Source organism: Vanacampus margaritifer, chromosome 11 (assembly GCF_051991255.1).
Source record: "Vanacampus margaritifer isolate UIUO_Vmar chromosome 11, RoL_Vmar_1.0, whole genome shotgun sequence".
In the NCBI taxonomy this organism is placed as follows: Eukaryota; Metazoa; Chordata; class Actinopteri; order Syngnathiformes; family Syngnathidae; genus Vanacampus; species Vanacampus margaritifer.
The window spans coordinates 14,858,023-14,873,101 of record NC_135442.1 but is presented as its reverse complement, the minus strand read 5'-3'; the positions used below and the strand labels follow the sequence as shown (position 1 = coordinate 14,873,101).

The 15,079-nt window shown below is 45.8% G+C and overlaps 1 protein-coding gene across 7 annotated transcripts in view; it reads right to left on the bottom strand.

Moving 5' to 3' along the window:
* LOC144060939 (cyclic AMP receptor 4) overlaps positions 1-15,079 on the bottom strand; it is a 104,946-nt gene that overhangs the window by 36,235 nt on the left and 53,632 nt on the right. For all 7 annotated transcript variants that reach the window (XM_077580902.1, XM_077580904.1, XM_077580903.1 and 4 more), the window contains one exon: positions 3,358-3,440. In XM_077580902.1, coding sequence (XP_077437028.1) covers positions 3,358-3,440 — 83 coding nt within the window. The remainder of the gene's footprint in view (positions 1-3,357; positions 3,441-15,079) is intronic.

The following is a 15,079-nucleotide window of genomic DNA, read 5'->3' as shown; positions in this document are numbered from 1 at the left end:
AACGGCGGTCCCCATGAAGCAGGAAATAACTTTTGAAGCCGATTCCAGCGACGACGAAGAATCTCTCATGATATAAAATCCTCCTCTTCCTCCTCCTCCATCATCTCCTTAAGCATCGAGTACATCTTCCAAAAGTAAGTTAAACTTCATTTTATTTATCTTATTACGTACATGTACATACTGTGTGTGTGTGTCTCGCTCTCTCTCTCTAACATACGTAGTACAGTACAGTACTGTACATATTCTCTCCATTTTATTAAGTTTTTTTCAGTACAAACCAATGCAGGTTACTTGTACAAGCCTTAAACATACTTACAGTATATAAACCTTCAATATACTTATATAGGCTTTAAACATAAATTATAATACAAAATATAGCACTGAAGCAACTTACGAACAAATTCACCTTACGAACAATCGTCCGGAACGTAACTCGTTCGTAAGGTGGGGAGCGTCTGTATATATATATATATATATATATATATATATATATATATATATATATATATATATATATATATGTGTGTGTGTGTGTGTGTGTGTGTTTATATTAGGGCAGGGAATTGATTCTAATTTCCTCAATCGATTCAATTTTGATTCACAGGAATTCAATTTGACTCGATTTCGATTTATTAACTATGGAGCATCAATTCTTCTTAAATATCAAGTACATGATATAAACTCCACAAACATTAAATTCCAAATTAATTAATTTGCCAGGGCAGTAACTGGTTCAATGATTTAGTTTATTAACTCATTCAAACTCAAAAACATTTTTTTTCAAATACTTTGTCCTTCACTCTCAATGTTTGTTTTTTTATGCTAGAGCATACAAAAGGCTTTGATACAGCTTCTGGCCTGAAGAGGTCGCTTAAAGCAATGGTAGTTATTACAAAAAATAGCCAGCAGCAGAGTATAAGAGATCAACCAGGGCCCTGCTGCAAATAGCTCTTTTTCCCAGTGTTTTCAACAGGTTTGTGAATAATGATGAAACTTGAAAAAGCTATTTTCTAATGCTAATTGCTGCAAAACGGAAACAGATACAAATTTCCCGAACCCTCACACAGGACAGCGAGCCCGGAAAAAGCCGCCTTGGAGAGTTTGTGAAAGCGGCTCTTGTTGTTTTTGTATCCTTCACAATGTCTGACAATGGAAACCAAATATAAAAAGTGTACCCTGTCAAACTAAACCAAAGTGTGAAGCTTGGTGGAAAAGGGGCTTTTGTGAAATGCGGTGAAATAACACGCGCCCGCACGTCCGGGAGGAGCACTCACTCGTCAAGCGGCGACGTGCCACCGAAATCGGCGGCGAGGTTTCCGAGGAGAGGGCTTATTTATGCAAACAGGCGTACAGGCGCGCACAGTAGGAATCTAGACAAGCCTTGTAAACAAACACACACCCACACTAAAAAGCACACAGGGGAGGCGATGTGAGAAGCAGACTGTGAAAACTGGAGTCGGCGTGCCCGGGCAGCACACACACAAAAACAGGAAGAGAGAGAGGACGAGAGAGGAAGGCAGAGCACGGCGAGGAGGAAAACTAGGAGCGCTTTCCCATTTCAATTCGCAACAGCTGGTGTCGAATTAACACATTTACCACTGTGCATTTGGAACAGATTAAAATTGCTTGTGTGGCGTGTGACTGTCTGCGCATTTGATGTGTGTGTGGCAGCAGATGAGGGCCAAAACAAGAGTGTGTTTGTGTGTGGGAGTGCCTGCGTATTAACAGGACGGATCAGGCCGGGAGAAATGGCAGAGAGAGGGGGAGAGAGGGAGCGCTCTAGCCGACAGCTTTAGCTGCTGCCCTGGGCCGTCTCTCTAAGCCCTGTTTAGGAGGCTTTGGAGCTCAGATAGAAATAATCCCCCACTCAGACACACACACACACACACGCACGCACGCACGCACGCACGCACGCACGCACGCACGCACGCACGCACGCACGCACGCACGCACGCACGCACGCACGCACGCACACACACACACACACACACACACACACACACACACACACACACACACACACACACACGGGATGAAAAAGCCGTGCGCGTTGGCGAGCACGCACGCACTCACGTCAAGCCAGACAAACAAGTGCGCACACATGCGGCGACAGCACATTTGCCTTGACACGAAACCAAGCGGCCGCCTACGCACGCCAGCGGGGAAGAACAAAAAAAAAAAAACACACGCACACGCACGCACACACTGAGGCTGTCTCCCGTGCGTTCGCTTCCACGCGGCAGCATCGGCACGGCACCGTGACAAACACTTTACACACTCCAGCCCCTCAGCTGAAGGCAGGGAGGAGGATGGAGGGAGGATATGAGCCAAGGGGAGGCGAGTAAATAGGAGGGGGAGGAGGGGGGTGGGGGTGCAGGAGGGGAGGCTAACAAATTAATAGGAGCTGGGGATATATACAGCCGGCGCAGCCGAGCGGCGGGAGGAGGCGGAAGACGACAACGAGAGAGCAATTCATTCCCGTTTTATCCCCCCCGTGCGCTCTCGGGAGAAAGGCAGAGAGCGGCGCGTGTTTGCTCAAGACAGGCGGAGAGAGAATGAGAGGGGAGGGAGGGAGAGTGGGAGGGGGGTGGGGGGTGGGGTGAGCGGCTTTGTGTGATGGAGGAGAGGGAAAAGAGGAGACGGAAAATCGCAAATTAGGGGAAGGAGCGGCGACAAAAGACGAGGGAGAGCGGAAGGGAAAGTGACATTTACCGAGGGAAGGAGGGGGCGGGATCGTCTCCGTCAATTGACAGCCGGGGCATGACAACGGGAGGGGGCTGGGGGTTCAGGACGGAGGAATGGACATAGAGGTTAAGGAGGGGGAGGGGCGAGCGGCGTAGGAGGAAAGCCTTTGAGAGACGTTGACCCTGTAATTGACCTGCGTCTCTGCCGACATCGCCGTGGCGACAAGCAGAGCCGCCGCAGCTAATCACTTAGTAACCCTGACCTGTCAATCACGCCAGCGGCTCTACGTGGAAAGAGGGTGGGTGGGTGGGGGGTTGCTGGGGAAGACATGGCGGACGTGAGGGGGGTGGGCAAAGAAGTAATAACAGGGCCGAGGTTATCATTTACTGGACCACCCGCCCCCACACACCAACCCTCGCCTGACAAAGCCCCGACTTTAAAAAAGCCAATAAAATGCTCCATACGGCCATCACACACAAATATGCACACACACACAATCTTGCTTGGCTGCTACACGGAGAGCGGGGCTTCTAAGAGCTGCTGATAAGCGAGAGCGAGAGAGGAGGCGGCGAAAAGATACGAGTGACGCCAATATGCAAATACAACAAGACTTGCGAGTGAAGGTCTACACATGCGGCCTTGTTTGTGTGTGTGTGTGCATTCGTGCCTTACCTGTTGATGAGTGGGAAGATAGACACCAGCAGGTAAACAGACGGATACCACTTTAGCGGCTTGATTTCCTCGGCCAGGGAAACCTGCAGGAGAGAATCATGCTTAGCTCCCCTGAAACGTTTTCCCCCGGCTTGTTGTTCTGTGTAAAAGGTGCCGACACGGAATGGTGGACTGCTGTCGACCGGCAAATTTGACGGCTCCAGAGATAATATGAAAAGTGGGACGATGGTTGAGTGCAAGTCAAAAGTGGAAGCCAGAATTGGAGTGTTGAGTTGAACACCTCACACTTAGCTTTTGCAACTTTTATCTCGTGTTTTCCCTAAAGTATGTCTCGTGTGTGAACTGTGAAGCCAATTTTTCTGGCTTTAGAAATAGAATCAATCGAATAATAGACCCGGGGCCCGGGGGGTTGTGCCCTGGTGCTGCCGTGGCCTGGGTGGCCCTGGGGGATGTGTTCGCCTTGTCGGGCCGAGGTCGACGGCTCCCGTCTTTTGGTGGAGGTTCTAATGCATGCTAAGATCCACCACACCAGCATCGACTGAAACTCCAAAATAATTTATTTCTCCCACTGGTCGCTGAATCAGTGGAGGATGGTGTTTGTGGATCTCACTCTGCTTCATCTATCCTTACGTCCTTCCTTTTGTCCTTCTAGGCCCAGTTGTTCAATTCTCGGTTATTTTAACCACTGTTTAACTCCTAACCGGCGGTTAAATTCTTAACCCGCCATTAACTAACTGGCCGTTAATTATGCGCTGCTCAAAAACACGGTTAGTCACGCTGTCCGTCAAAGTTAACCATGCCGTTTACTTCACTGGTTAGCATTGATATATCTCACAATTTCTTGTTTTGTTTACTTCCGGGTCGGTCAAAGAAATGGATACTATCCAAACGACCCCTGGCACTCGGTGCAAAAAGGTTAAAATTAACAGAGTTTTGAACAACAAGATAGCAGTGCCGTTAAAGTTAACCGTCGGTTAAATCTACTTAACCAGTGGTTAAAGATATTACCGAGTTTTGAACAACCGGGTCCTGGTCTCTTGATGTCTCCCTAATCTTGTTGGAATTCAGATATATCTGGGGTTGGTGAAAGATTCTGGATTTGTAACTCTATGGCCCATATGGAGGGTGATGCCTGGTTGGTGTTTGATTTCACTTTGCGGCATATTTCCTTCCTTTGACCCTTCCTCTGGTCTCCTGACATCTTCACAATTCTATTGGGGGTCTGAAGTATCCGGTTAAGGTGAAGGGTTTCAGGTTTCAAGTGAATTTAAGAGCACAAACTCGCACTCACACACACACGCACACACAAAAAAGAGAGCGATGATGACTCGGGTGGGACAATGGCTGTGTGAAAGGCACTAGTGAAAACTATGGACTGAGATTCAGATTATATTTTTCTGTGTGAAAGGCACAAACACGGAATGGGGAGTTGAAGTCGACTCGTAAAATTACCTGCTACTGAGGTATTATCACTGGCGTGTGAAGGCGCTCATCTCTCGCCCCTAGTTGTTGAACAGATTTTTGTATGACACTGTTCTGTGTGAAAGGTACCAATGTGGAATGGTGACCTAAAGTTAACCCGCAAATTTGCCGGCTTCAGAGGTCAAAGGTGGGACCACAGCTATGTGAAAGGCAATAATGGAAATCCTGGCGTGGGGTGCAAAGTTAAATACCTGTGGCTTCACTTTTACAACTCTTTCCAGTGTTGCAGTTCTGTGTAAAAGATATTGACAAGAAATAGGGGACTGAAATCCATCCATCCAATTATCTGGGTTTGGGTCGCAGAAGCAGCGGCCTGAGGAGAAAACTTAAACGTCGCCAGCCATGGGTGCCTTCGTCCAGCTCTTCACGTGGTGTTCCCAGGCCAGCAAGGACTCTCTCCAGTGTGTCCTGGGCCGTCTTTGGGGCCCTCCTCATGGTTGGATGTGCCCGGAACAACTCACCAGGGAGGTGTCAGACAGGCATTTTATCCAGATGCTCGACCCACCTCATTGGGTTCCTCTCGATGCAGAGGAACAACGGCTCTACTGTGAGCCCCAATTGGATAACTGCGCTATGGACACCCTGCGGAGGAAATGCATTTTGGATGCTTGTGACTGTGATCTTGTTCTTTCTCTCAGTACCCACAGGTGAGGATGGTAGAGTAGATCGACGGCTAAATCAAGACCTTTTCCTTTCTGTTCAACTCCTTCTTCACCACAGCAAACCAATGCAGAGTCTGCATCACTGGAAAAAATGCACCAATCATGTCAATCTCCCACTCATTTCTTCCCTCCCTCATGAAGATACTTCCATTTGGGGCAGGATCTCATTCCCCAAAGTGTCATGTGTGTGAACCCCTTAAATTAGAGCACACCACCCCAATCCATCATACCAGAGGCACTGTCCCTTATGTCTATGCGGTGCTGCAAAGTTATATCAACCAAGACAGCCCCATAACATCCAGAGCTTAGGACAGCCGACCTCAGAATGCCCATTGAAAGACGTGTCAGTGCAATTGGGGTCTTTCTAGTATTCTACCCACCAACTCACAACATCCTGTGTTGGGGTCAGCAAGCCATGTTGTTACATGATGATGGGGTGCCTCTTCCCGGGCCGGAGCCGCCAAATGGCGAACCAGAATTTCCTTGAAGCCATTTGAAAGTTGTTCTCCGTGGCCTCACCAAAATCCCAGTTTTTTCCTTAGGAACTGCCAAAGCGACATGCTGTTAGGCCTTTGAGTCAAAAAGGCCCGGTAAGGACGACTTCAGCTTGACGGATGTTACTGTCGTGCCAGCCAACGGGTTTGTTCATTATGACCACGAGAGGCACCAGCTTCAGTAGGCCACTTCAACAATTTAGGCATGGACCAACCCCAGGATCTGGTCATAGTTTTGCTTGCGAGGAACTCTGACAGACGTTCCCAGTAAATCCTCACACTAGTTTCAGGCTTTCCAGGTCTGACCCGCATCCGTCCACAATATTAAAGCTAACACACCACCAAGTAGTGACCAATGGACACCTCCAGCCCTCGCTTCACCTCTGTGTCCAAGACATGCAACTGCCGGTCCATAGACCACAAAGTCGATCGTCAAACTGCACTCATTCTCATTCAACATGTGCACACCATTATGCTTATGGATGAGACACTATTTTTCAGCTTTTTCCAAAGACTGCTAGTTTGGGTGAAGGGTACTGACATTGAATGGCCCTGAAGTTGACCCACAAATTTGCCTGCTTCAATTGTTGTTTAAAAAATGAGACGGAAAGGGAACAGTGGAAAGCCGCGACTGGGAAGTGGAGACGCTCACTTTACATTCCTATTCTGTATGAAAGGTACCAACACGGAATGGGGAGTTGAAATCAACCTGCAAAGGTGCCGGATGTATAAAAGAGGCGGGGTCAGCACTTATAAGGGACTAGCGGAAAACTGGCATTGGGGTATGAAGTTCAACATCCAAGGTTTAATTCTACTGGCCGTTTGTGTAGCAAATTTCTGTTCTGTGTGTAAGGTACTGACAAAGAATGGGGGACTCAAGTCAACCCACCCATTTCCCAGCTTTCTGTCTGTAGCAGTATGAAGTATTTCCAACGCTGATGTGGACGCCATCTAATTATCTGATTATGGAAGGGATAGGCAAGTTCGGTCCTAGAGAGCCGCAGTCCTGCATGTTTTCGGTGTCTCCTGCCTCCAACCCAGGTGTTTCAAATCATCAGCTCATAATTACGTTCTGTAGAGGCCTCTCAGCTGTGTTTGAGGAGGGAGACATCAAAAACATGCATCTCTAGGAGCAAACTTGCCTACCCCTGGATTATGAGATGCCACATTGATGAGTGAACGCACACACAGAAGTAATGTCCCGCTTTGGTGGGCGCTGTGTGAAAGGCACAAGATGAGAAATGTTCTCTGGGCTTCTATTACGTCCCTGATATGGCAGTTTTGCAGAACCTCTGTGAAAGAGGATACTGACCAACAGAGGCATAGAAGGAAAGCCATTGTTTGGTATTTTCCAAACACAAACACACAAAGGCACACAGGCGTCAGCGGCGACGGCGCATTCACAGGCGCAGTGGTGCGCTGAGGCAAACAACAAAGGCCAATTAAAATCTAATAAAATATTAACGTGCTGATAATATGCAATATCCACACAGTTATGGGCAGAAGCGGCGCGTCCAATTAAAGCCAATTGGAAAGGGATGAATTCAATATCTGGTGGACAAGCGGGCAGGCGGGCTGGGAAAGGCAGGCAGGGGTGGGGGAGGTGCGACGGCGGCAGAATCGAGGCGGCGAGCGCCTGGCGGTGGAGGGCTTTTACAAGCTGTTATCTAATTCCCGGGAGACGAGGACTCGTGCGTCCGGAAAGAGGCTGAGAAGCGAGGCCCCCGGATCGATTTTCTGCGCTCTGCTCGTCAAAACCTCCCCCCGCCCCCCACCCGCGCTGCCTCCCTTCCCTCCTCCTCTTCCCCGCAGGCTGAGGCGCAGCAGTCAAGCTGGAGCAAAGCCTGACTTCCCTCCCTCCCTTCCTTCTTCGTCTTCCTTCTCCACGCAAACACGCAGCCAGTGGCAGGAGGCAGGCCCACGAGCTCTGGCCTCTACCCCTGCATGCTGGAAATTAATTAGTCACCAGAAAGACCCTGGGGGGCGTACGAGCGCCGACGCAGGCCTTCCAAACAATCCAAATGAAAATCACAAGATCCCCACAGTGGCGTTTTATCTCTGCTAGGCGGCAAGTATTTAAAGCCAAGTTTCCACGGAGAAACGTATGCGTGCTTTCGACAGACCCCCCCACTGGGGGCCAATGCGAAGCTTAGGCCTATTAAGAGTTGAGATTTGACATCATAGCGAGGCATGCGTGCACGCTGGCGCGCACTTGCTCCGGCAGGAATGTCTCATCGTCCGACTGAAAGGGCAAACCACGAGGCTGACGGATCCGACGTGATAGAGGACATTGCGGGAATGTCAGCACCAGTGAGCCTCCACAGGACGGGGAGGGGGATGTGGGGTAGTGTTCCAGAAACGGCTCTTAAAAAGACACAGCGCAGCCAGAAGGGTGATATAAAATTTTAGGTGAAATGTAGTTACAAGCATTTGAGGAATTCCGGTGCGCTTACAGACAGGATGTGCAACAGCGAAATGCAGGAGGGGGAGGAGGGGTAAGAGGGAGTGCGGCTAAAGAGCCTCGTGTTTTTAATCAAAGTCCCTCCGTAGCGTGGACCCCCGCACATCTGAAGAAGCGGACGGGAACGAAAGAGCAATTATGCGAGGCGGGCGCAGCGGTCCCAACATTAATGACACATGCTAGACTCCAGACGGGAAACAGGGCCGGCCCATCTGCTTCGCTAGCCTTCCGTGTCAGGGACGCCACATCAGGCTAGGACATTTTGAAAATGTAAAAATCATTTATACTCAAAAATGTATAAATACGTTCTATTTTAAATGTTTTAAGTTTCCCAAAGACGTATTTATACATTTTTTTTAAATGTTTTTTTTTAATGCTAGAGCAGACAGAAGGCTTTGATGCAGCCTCTCAACTGCAAAGAACGGTTGAAGAAATGGTAGTTATTAAACAAACGGCCAGCAGGTGGCAGCAGAGTATAAGAGATCAGCCAGGGCCATGTTGAAACAAGCTCTTTTTGCCAGTGTTTTCAACAGATTTTCGAATAAAGATGACACATAGCTGTATTCTAATGATAATTGCTGCAAAACAGATGCAAATGCACTTTTTTTCAGATTAAAGAAGACGCTCCAATCTTTCTTTTGGTAGGTGCCATGTTTTTATAGCAATACTTGCAACAATAAAGGTTTGTCTATGTTTTAGAACATCAACAATGAAGTTAAACAGTAACAGTTAGAACAATATGTTCAATGTGGGTAAGGAATGTTTTGCACCAAAGTGCATTATACTCGTTTGCAATTGCATGATAAAACAAAAATAATAAAACTTAACATTTAAAGAAGCTTGATGGATACATGACAGAGATTTAAGAAGCCTCACGTTTCTATGCTATTTACATTAGCATCTGTTCAGCTAAATTGTATATGTAATTGATTATTAATTCATTAGTAGTTGTACTATTAATATTGTGCACATTTGATTCAAATTTAGGATATTATTAGACACACATACACAGCCATGAGAGGCAAGTTAATGTTGAGAATGGGGGGAAAAAAAGCAAAATTGCCATTGCCAATTGCTTTTTCTGTAAGCGTAGATGATAAAAAAATGGTATAAGATAAGAAATCAGATTTTCGTGAAAACGTGGTTAAAGGTTAATAGTAAATTGCTTCCCATACATCTGGACACATACAGTAAAGACTTTTTTTTTTGCTCTTTTTTGTCCTTATTTGTAATTCTAATAATCTGCCTGTGTTCTAATTTTGTTCAAAAATATATTCCACCTCCTTACAATCTGTCCGAAACTTTTGCAGACGCTCTAATTTTCTACTCTCAGACTGTTTTCGCAGCTGCGCTCTCCAAGGTCGAGTTTCAATGCCAAACATGTCCGACAACGGGGACAAAAGGGACTCTGGCGGGAAAACAACAACAACGGCGAGAAAATGGAAATTGGCCAAGCGCAAGCGCGGAAACAATAAAACGACACAGCTGAGCGAGCACTAATGCTGATTATATACTAGCTGCAGGGCTGATGCCCATAAAAGATGTGTGTTGTCAAAAGCACTCCTCCTGTGCAAGCGGCCCGCAGAGACAAAGCGGGTCTGATTTTTAAACCGACCTGTTCAGTCTGGACGTGAACGCGCCTGACCAAGGAGGAGCTCTTCACAAGTATGGCAACGTGGAAATATTGATATTAGCATTGAGCTCTTTGCGATGGGAAATTAATTAATTCTATAGAATAATGCCAGTTTTCGTCAGGATGATTTTTTCCCCGCTTTTACACAGTTGACACGAACAACAGGGCTGCGAAAAAACAAAAGGATGAAAGGAGCTAGATTACAAAACAAAGTCATCTTTACGAACTTAGCGATTGGTCACTAAAATAACAAATTTTCCAACCCCTATAGCGATTATTTTTCAAAAAAAGCGACTACCAAGTTTAATATCTGCTAAGAAACAGACAATAATATGCAATTTCACATTGTTGTCCGCATATATCATGTGGGTATTGGAAATTTCGGAGGATGATGTCTGTGGATCTCACTCTGCTTCATCCATCCTTCCTTCCTTCCTTTCCTCAGTCTTTCCTTTGGTCTCTTGAGGTCTCCCTAATTTGTTGGAATTTAGATGTTTCTGGGGTTGGTGAAAGATTCTGGTTGGTAGGTAGTAGGTGATGTCTGGTCGGTGCTGGATTTCACTTTCCTTTCTTTTCTTTGATCCTTCCTCGGGTCTCCTGACAACCTCATGACTCTAGCGGGATTCTGAAGTATTCGGTTCAGGTGAATGGTATGGGATTTTTAATAGGTTTGAGGTGAATTAATGAGTACACACTCACACGCATGCACACCCGCACTTGCACATACAAAAAAAAGAAGAAGAAAAAAGAGAGAGCAATGATGATTACATGTCGAATCGGTAAGATTAACAAATGAACAATACTGAGCTCTCTCAGAGAGGACAAAAAAAGAAGAAGTACACTTTAAAATTTACTAAAATGTCTGGCAGTGAATGAGTTTTTGGAGCAGGTTTTTTTTTCACTCTTTTTTTATTTATTTTATTTTTTTTTATTATTTATTATATATATATTATTTTAGGCATCTTTGTTAAAGAATGCTAACAAAAAGTTGCTCCCGGGGTCATTGGCATGTCTTAACAAATTAAATGAAAACATGTCAATTGCTTTAGATTGTTTTCTATACTTCCTTTTTTTTAAATTTCAAACCAAACCAAAAGGTGCAGAGAGTTTGCAGGGTCAGGAACATCTCTAAGGTAACTGAAATAAATAGTTCCCTGAATCTAAATTGGTCTATATAATTGGCTTGATAATTGGCTGATAATTGGTCTTGACATTGCAAAGTAATGAATAAAAAAATAAAGCCAATAATAAAGTTGGAATTTGTCAGCGGTACGTGAAACATTTTAAGAAAAAATAATCATACTAGGTGGGGTGAAATTCCAGTGAGCTGAAATGCAGTTTGCGGACAAAAGGCCACACGGCCCAGAAAAACATGCATTTTTCAAAATACCAGTCTTGATGGTTTGTCTTTCTTTAAAAGAACGCATTTGACGGTCTGAAGAGCACCGCGTACAGGCGCACTGACATGGTTACATTTGCGTTGGCGCTCCAGGCAAAGTCGGCGCGGATCACGGAGCAAACTCTCGGGGACGATAACGAGCACAACAAACACCAGCGAGGACGTCTGTTTGCTCAGCCAGCTTTTCTGCAACCCGACGGGACTACGCTGGTGCGTGTGACTTAAATACTCAATTCTGGATACCCCGCCGCTGACCTGTTCTGCTGCATGCGTGTGTGTGTGTGTGGGGGTGTGTGTGAGTTCCCGTGCGTTCAAGCGTGACCTCCAACAAATCAGTCAAGACACACACAGATGTGTCGCGGCCGCGTGACTGACGGCCCAGATAACTGCCGACACTTGTTATGTACGTCATCGCTCTTCCGATATACACACACACACACAGAAAGAGCGGGAGGGGGACGACAGCCAGGCTGACTCAGAAAAACAGAAAGACGGAGGAAGACGTGTTGACGTGAACGGAAATCGCCAGAGACAGAGAGGTGCGCCCAGCCGGAATCGCTTTCTGTCGTTTACACTTGCTGGTACACACACACGCGCGCGCAACCACACACACACACACACGAGAGGCCTGCCGTCTTGGCAAGCGCAACCGGCGAGGCTGTTGTTGTTGTTTTAAAGCGTCGCAGCGCGTGCATAAATTCTCATCAATATTCATGCGCATGAACCTGGCACGCTGGTTTATTCATGCCGGGTTGCGCGTACAAGAGTGACAGAGGCGGAGGGAGAGCGGGGGAGGCGGAGGGGGGGAGGGGTGGATTGGGGTGGGGTAGGTTGTGTGTGTGTTTGAAGAAGAGGAGGGGGGCGGCGGCTTAAGAGACAAAAACCAGCACCGACTTATTTGCACTCTGCCCAGGAGTGTGTTGTTGTTGACACACATGCACAATTCGCCCCCCCCCCCCTAACCCCCCCCAAACCCACACACAGCAGGGTTAGACCAGTTCAGCATGCAGTAATTACAACTGCCACTTAGGGGCAGCATTTACATAACCTTAACCCTAACCTGCCCTCCACACCTTAACCCCACAAGCATGGAGGCCGAGAGGGTGCATTCAAGAGAAATGAGGGAGGAGGCTGAGCCAGCCAGCGAGTGCGCAACGCTTTTGTGTTGCGCTAACCATGCGAGGCCGCGCTGGAGTTCACATTTTAATAATGGGGCCTGCCTGATTACGTTAAGAGGCTAGAGGAGACGCCATGATAATTAGCAAACAGTGGAGGCTGTACGACCTAACACAATCCATTGCAGGATCATTTGTTCGGTTTTCCAAACAAGTATTTTTTCCAGAAGGAAGGAATGGAAATACAGTGGAACATTGGTTCACAAACTCCCTTGTTCAAGAACATTGGTTGAGGAACAAAAGACAAATATTGCTTCAGTTCGTGAACACGCTTGGCATCAGTTCTGGCGATGAGTTTAATTGTTGCTTGACCACATTCGTTCTCTTTTGAATTGAAATAAATGGAAACACCATTAATTTGTTCCAGCATCGCCCCGAAAATGTGTTTTTTTTTAATGATTAAAAAAAAGCACTCTATATTTTATTGTAATAAAACATACAGTAATGACATTAAATACACAAGAATTAAAACATTTTGTCACACTTTCTCCCTCAATTCATTCATTCACTCACTCATTCATACGGATATAGTGTACTGGAGCCTCAGTAATAGTCATTCTTCGTAGAGGATAAAGAATATCTTCCTGTGAGTATTGTTATATTGGCTGTCTATGTGTGTTGCTGCACCATTTGTGCTCACATAGGGTAACAACACTACCGCATGCTAATTATTAGCAAATACAGTTTCCCATTGTAAGTTAGCATTAAGGTAGCTGAGTCTATACAGTTGTTTAAAATGAGACCTGCCATCACACAGCGTTGCTATCTCAATTTTATGGTCGCCAAGACAATCTTTTAGTTTTTTTACTCTAAATTAGCCTTCAGTCCGTATTCCCAAGAAAGCGAAAAGTGCAAGTGATTGTGTTGTTAGGCAGCCCCTGGAAGGTGTCACGTTTCTGTCTGCATCCGGTGAGCTCCCGCTGGCGGGGCTGGATGCGTGCCGCTACATATTGTTTTGACCGAGTTGTTTCTTCTGAAGCGCTGGAAACGCTCTGCTTTGTAATGCAGGGGGGAGGGAGTTCTATCCCTACGACGGCAGAAATGCAGTTCCGCTAATCGGTCACCGCTGGTGCACGGACAAGCATCGAAGTGTAGTGAAACATATTTTTGGAATGTAACTTGTGAAAGACTAACTCTAGGCTGAATGGATACGTTTATTTTCATTCATTTGAATGGCAAAAATAGCGTCCGTTTCCCGAGGGTCGTAACAAATTAAGTTGCAGCATCTAAAAAAAAAAAGAAAAAAAAAAGCTTAATATTTTTTGTGCAAAAGGTATTTTCATCCCAGAAATTTTGGGTTGTCTGAAATGATGATGTGTCTGGAAGCAAGGGCTAAAAGTGTATAAAACAGACCAGTACCCAAATTGATAGTTCTCTTCTTCCCATGCCAGACTTGGTGGATATAACATCGATATGTGTCACATGGGTCAGTACAAAATCCTGCAATTCTTTTGACATACCCAATAACATCATCACAATGATACTTACGGCCAAGGCTTATGGAACTCATTTTAATGGCGTTAAAAAGCTAAAGTGATGCGTGCTATTTTATTTCATAAAACCAGTTATTATTTTACATAATGATCGCCTTGTTTCGCAATCATGTTTCACAATAGCCTCCTGCAAAATGATCGATTAAGAGCTGTAATATAAGATTTGCACTTTAGATGCAAAGAGAAGAGGGATGTTGTCGCAACTGTGAGTACTTACTTACTAAAACACAAAATCTTGCAATCATGCATTGCATCAGCATCAGGGGTGACATATAAAGTATGATAAAGTATTTGTCACAACACTGCTGATAATGAGAAAAAGTGGGGAAAAAATTAGCTCTTTTATACATTTTGATATGACTTCGTCCCCTCCATTCCATGTGGGTGTCGTTTAAACAGAATGGCTATACAGACAAAAGACGGAAAAAGGCTGGCTGGACAGCAAAAAAATAAAAAATTTGGGTAGATTTTGTTCCCCCATTACGTGTTGTTGCAGTTTACGCAGATCAGCCAAACACAAATAAAGAAAATGCCGACTTGGTCAGGCAGTGTGAAATATGGTTTGGTTCCAACTCAGGAGCTGAAAATGCTGGTGTGACTTTTTCCGCTATTCCGTCCGTGTCAGTGGCGTTTATATATAATAGAGAAACATGGGAAATTGACAAATGCTGGCTGGCTTTTAGAGGCACCATAAAAGGTTGTCCAGAATAAATCCTTTACATGTCACTCGTCATGCTTCCCAGCCCCGTCTCTACTTCTGTATTGTTAAAGAGATGCCGCAGACAACCACCCGCGAAGCTGGAAAATGGCCACGCCGATGTCGTCCTCCCTCCTTCGGTTCGGCTCATATGAAAAAAACACGTGGAAAAATGTGAAAAAGGAGTTTGTGTTACAATCGCTGACGTGGAAAACTGCCCGTTTGA